The sequence below is a fragment of the Rhinoderma darwinii genome, chromosome 1, assembly GCF_050947455.1.
Source record: "Rhinoderma darwinii isolate aRhiDar2 chromosome 1, aRhiDar2.hap1, whole genome shotgun sequence".
In the NCBI taxonomy this organism is placed as follows: domain Eukaryota; kingdom Metazoa; phylum Chordata; class Amphibia; order Anura; family Rhinodermatidae; genus Rhinoderma; species Rhinoderma darwinii.
Window position 1 is genome coordinate 647818167 of NC_134687.1, and position 4627 is coordinate 647822793.

The 4627-nt window shown below is 48.1% G+C and overlaps 1 protein-coding gene across 1 annotated transcript; it reads left to right on the forward strand.

Moving 5' to 3' along the window:
* Window positions 1-329: 329 nt before the first annotated feature.
* On the forward strand, window positions 330-1434 carry LOC142671185 (uncharacterized). The gene is made up of 2 exons (XM_075847157.1): window positions 330-483; window positions 599-1434. The coding sequence occupies exons 1-2, from the start codon at window positions 383-385 to the stop codon at window positions 1260-1262; spliced, it is 765 nt and encodes a 254-aa protein (XP_075703272.1). The 5' UTR covers window positions 330-382; the 3' UTR covers window positions 1263-1434.
* Window positions 1435-4627: the final 3193 nt, after the last annotated feature.

Here is a 4627-nt window from a genome sequence, read left to right on the forward strand (position 1 = left end):
TATGGGATAACAGATGTGAGGAGTATCACAACAGGACGGTGAAGGAGGACGCATGGGAGTTGGTGGCCAAAAACCTCTTTGGGCAAGAGTGGGAGACAGGCCGAACCCGTGACCGCACTCGGTTGGGTGAGTACCTTGCATTTTCTGTCAATGCCTGTCATGCCTATAGAAAACCTGGGCCCTGTATGTGTATTGCGCACATGAGCACGAGAAACTTTGGTGGAGCAGGTGCTTCGCACGTCCCACCGCATTGCCATTGCAGGGCCCTTCATTTTGTAGCGAGAGGTGATAGTTCTGATGGCGTGTTTTGTTTTTGTTACATACACCAGTCCAAGATATCAAGACACGGTGGCGGAGCTGCCGTGATCAATTCAGGCGAGAGATGGGTGACAAGGGACGCAGCGGAGATGGGGCATCTCGCAAACGGCCCTACATTTATACGAAACAGCTGATGTTCCTGAAGGACATCATGGATATGCGCACGTAAGCATTTATGTCGTTGCATGAGTGTACTGTGTGTTTGTCCAGGTCCTGTCTGTCAACGTGTTGTTGTGGGCATTGTTAGATTTTGTACTCATAATTTTTTGCCTCCTTGTAGAACCACCGACAATTTGGAGGATACAGCAGAGGAGACTGACGTGGGGGAGTCTGTGGCCGAAGCCCCTGCTCCCAATATCCTGCCACCCAGCCCCGAGCCGACACCCCAGGAGCCCGCACCAGGCCAGTCAGAACGGCCGGTTGGCTCTCCAGCCCAGGAGCGGCCCGTGCGAGCCCGCAGTCGGCGTCTTCGTGCCCCACAGCCCTCCACATCTGCCCAGGTGGATACGCGGGTACTCGAGTATTTGAGGCGAGCCGCAGAGGAGGATGGCAATGATGCCTTTGGCCGCAGCATTGTGCCCCTCCTACGCCTGGTGCCGATGGACCTTATGGGCCGTCTGCAGGCGTCGATCGTCACATTGATCGACGCTTGCAGACCGCCACACAATCCCCATCCGTGTTTCACGGCAATCGAGCAGTGGCGAAATACTTACATGCCGCCACCCACGGCCCAGGTGCCTGGCCAATTTCACCCTGTTCCCCATATGGCCCGTCCGCATCCATACATGCGCCCTATGGCTCCCCACTTCGCGGGGCCCACATTCCAGCCACCACATCAGCACCACTATGCTGGCCAGGAACAACCTACCCAGCTCCAGGTCCAGCATAGTGGTGCTGAAATGCAGGCATATGCCTCCCCAGCCCAACTATACCAACACCTCTGAGTGTGTTGGTGCCAATATTTCTTGACGGCACTGTTGTGTGTGGTGCAGGCCTGGCCACGTATATTGTGTGATCCTGTTTTTCGTTTGGATTTCGTTACACCATGTTGGTGTGTTATTTTTTTACCCAAAAATTTGGGATTGGTCCGAATCCCTTAATAAAAAAAAAAAAGTTCATGGTTTTGTTTCGTTTTATTATTCTTTTCGACCACCCAACAGAAGGTTTGGCACACATTTCCTTAGCCTACACTCTCACACACTTCTGGCCTTTTGGACCAATGCATGGACATGTGATATGAGGTTTTAGTTAATCTCTCGTGGTTTGACATGGCTTGAAAGGGATTCCAAAGTTTAGGTCCTGCCATGGGCCCTGAAGCAAAATAAGTACACTTGCAATTGGACTTCCCTAACTGCAGTCCGCACAACAGGATATATGGGCAAAGTAAGTCGGCAACTGTGTAAAGTCCTGCTCAAACCCCGAGAGATATAAGCTCGCAACCCGCGTCAAGGGTCCTCATGTTTTGCGAGTCCCTACCCCAACCCCAACACACAAAAGAAACAAAACAAAAAATGCCCACATCTCAGGTCGGTAGTGAAGCGTCAAAAGAACATTCACCCCTTCACAGGTCATCAGCCCCCCACGGTGCTGGTCCAGATGGGCACTCAAAATATGCCGCCAAAGTATCACGAACTCGAAGGCCGGAGGAGACAGATCGCCCTAGAGGAATCACCGGGACATTGTCAGTGGTGTCTGCGTGTGTTATGATATAGTCAGCATCAAAGTTTGCATCATTAATGCGGCAGAAGTTATGCAGAACTACACCCGCTTGGATAACACGTGTGACATTATGCATGGACAATTGCATTGTTGACAGAAAGACACGCCACCTGTTCGACATAATGCCAAAGGCACATTCGACACATCGCCGAGCTCTGCCCAGGCGGAGATTGAACATGCGCCTACGGTCATCCAAGCCCCTTCTTGCAAAGGGACGCATGACTTGCCTTGTGAGTGCGAACCCCTCATCTGCCACGATTACATACGGGATTGGGGGCCCGCTGGAGCCTGGGAGGATGGAGGGTTCCGGCAACCCCAGTCGCCTATTCACGAGTCGCTTCCCCATTCTTGATGTACGGAATATGCGGGCATCTGCCGAGCTTCCATACGAGCCAATATCAACAATAGTGAAACAATAATTAGTGTCCGCCAAGGCTAACAATACCATGGAAAAATACTGCTTGTAGTTATAGTATTGCGAGCCACTGCGTGGGGGCTTTCTCACACGAATGTGTTTGCCGTCAAGGGCACCAATGCAATTTGGAAATTCAGTAGCTCTAAGAAATCCCTCTGATATACTTAGCCACTGTTCTGTCGTGGGCTGAGGCATGACCGTGCTCTTTAAACTCTGCCACAACACGACACAGGTGGATGTGACAATGAACGAAATGGTGGTCACTCCCAAAAGAAATTCAAAATGCAACGAATGATAACTATTGCCTGTGGCCAGAAATCTAGAAAATAAAGAGAAAGAAAAAGAAAGGAAGAACACATGTTAGTGGGGGGCTGGTAAAGCAGACAGCGGCATGGACTAAGTTATAGCAGCTTCATACATACCTCAAGGTCACAAGCAGACGTTCCTCGGGCGAAATGCAGCGTCTCATGTTCGTATTCTGGAAGGTGAGACCAGAGCGAGTTTGCTCAAGCAGAAGGTCAAATGTGGCCACAGACATGCGGCAGAAGGATCGAAATTTGTCGGGATGCCGGCGTAAGTCCTCAAACAGGGTATGGAAATGCCCTTTTATTGTACGTTGGGCCACAAGTGGGTGAACCCAAATGCGACTTCTTCCAGGCGTGTGGTGCTGCAGCATGTGTCGGCGCTGGCCAAACCGACGTGAGATCATCCAGAGAAGAAGCACACGCGCCAGTGCTGGCGAAGCCATAATAGTTGGGTGTCAAAGCGATTCCAATTTGAAGGGAAAAACAAACACTGTGGTTTCTGCAGAGGCGGAAATAACCTTGCAAACAGATTTCTACCAGCAAGCAGGGGTTGGGCCAGCTGGCCTATTTGTAGGCGGCCGTCCCACTAATCCCCTCTGCGTTTTTTACGCGCGATGCAAACGCTTGTCGTGCGCGCGTTTAAAACGCAACAAGGCTGCGTATACGCAGTGCATACGCCATACAAACGCGCGCAAAACGCAGCGTTTTTTGCGCGCGCAAAACGCACACGCTCGTGTAAATGAGGCCTAAGACTGTATTAAACAATTTATACAAAATTTATTTATTATTAAGATTTTTTTTATATTAAAAACTTGGATATAAATTACATTATCCATGCACAATTGTCAGATTGGTGGAAATTCATTGTGCATAGAAATGGATTACTAACATTCATAGAAATGAATTACTAACAATGTTGCAAGAGCTATTGCGATATACCGACAAATTATTGCATGCATACAAACATTGTTTTACAAAATGATACAATAACATTATGTGGTTTAAGGAGAATGACATACAAGAGAATATAAGCAGGTTATTCCCTCCCAAAGCCGGCTATATGCTGTTCACATTGTGCGTTTAAACAGGAGATAAGGCAGACACTCCCAAGATCTGTGCTGTGCTGTTCACATTATGCGTTTAAACAGGAGATAAGACAGACACTCCCAAGATCTGTGCTGTGCTGTTCACATTGTGCATTTAAACAGGAGATAAGGCAGACACTCCCAAGATCTGTGCTGTGCTGTTCACATTGTGCGTTTAAACAGGAGATAAGACAGACACTCCCAAGATCTGTGCTGTGCTGTTCACATTGTGCATTTAAACAGGAGATAAGGCAGACACTCCCAAGATCTGTTTGGAGAAATTTTGTCTAGCTACCTGCTAGAGATTTTCCACTCGTGCCTTCAAATTACAGGCATCGTCCAGATTTCAACATTTATGTTATGGACGGGATCCAGGTGGCAAAGTATCCGGAAGAGATTTTTTTTAGGAAATGCCAAGTATAACCTATATTTAAGCAAGATGTCAGGAGCCGTTATTTTTTCTGGGAATATATATTCACATGACACATATCTGTATTAGACCAAAAATTGCTTCCTTTGAGAGGATTATTTCAAACCCTTTTCTCAAGGTTTTTTCACTGGTACCTTTATGTTGTAAGTGTAGTCCAAGTCCCAACACTTTTTACAGGACGAAAATCCAGCTTTATAGCACAGGTCCAGAAAAGCCTCTCCTTTCCATAGTTGTCCTCATGGTTTTTAATAGGTTTGTCTGGATCTCTCTCCCTTCGTGCCTCCTCATATACAGATATAGTGCAGGCATGGCTGAGCTCGTTGCAGACTGAGGTTAGAATCCAGCAAGGTACATC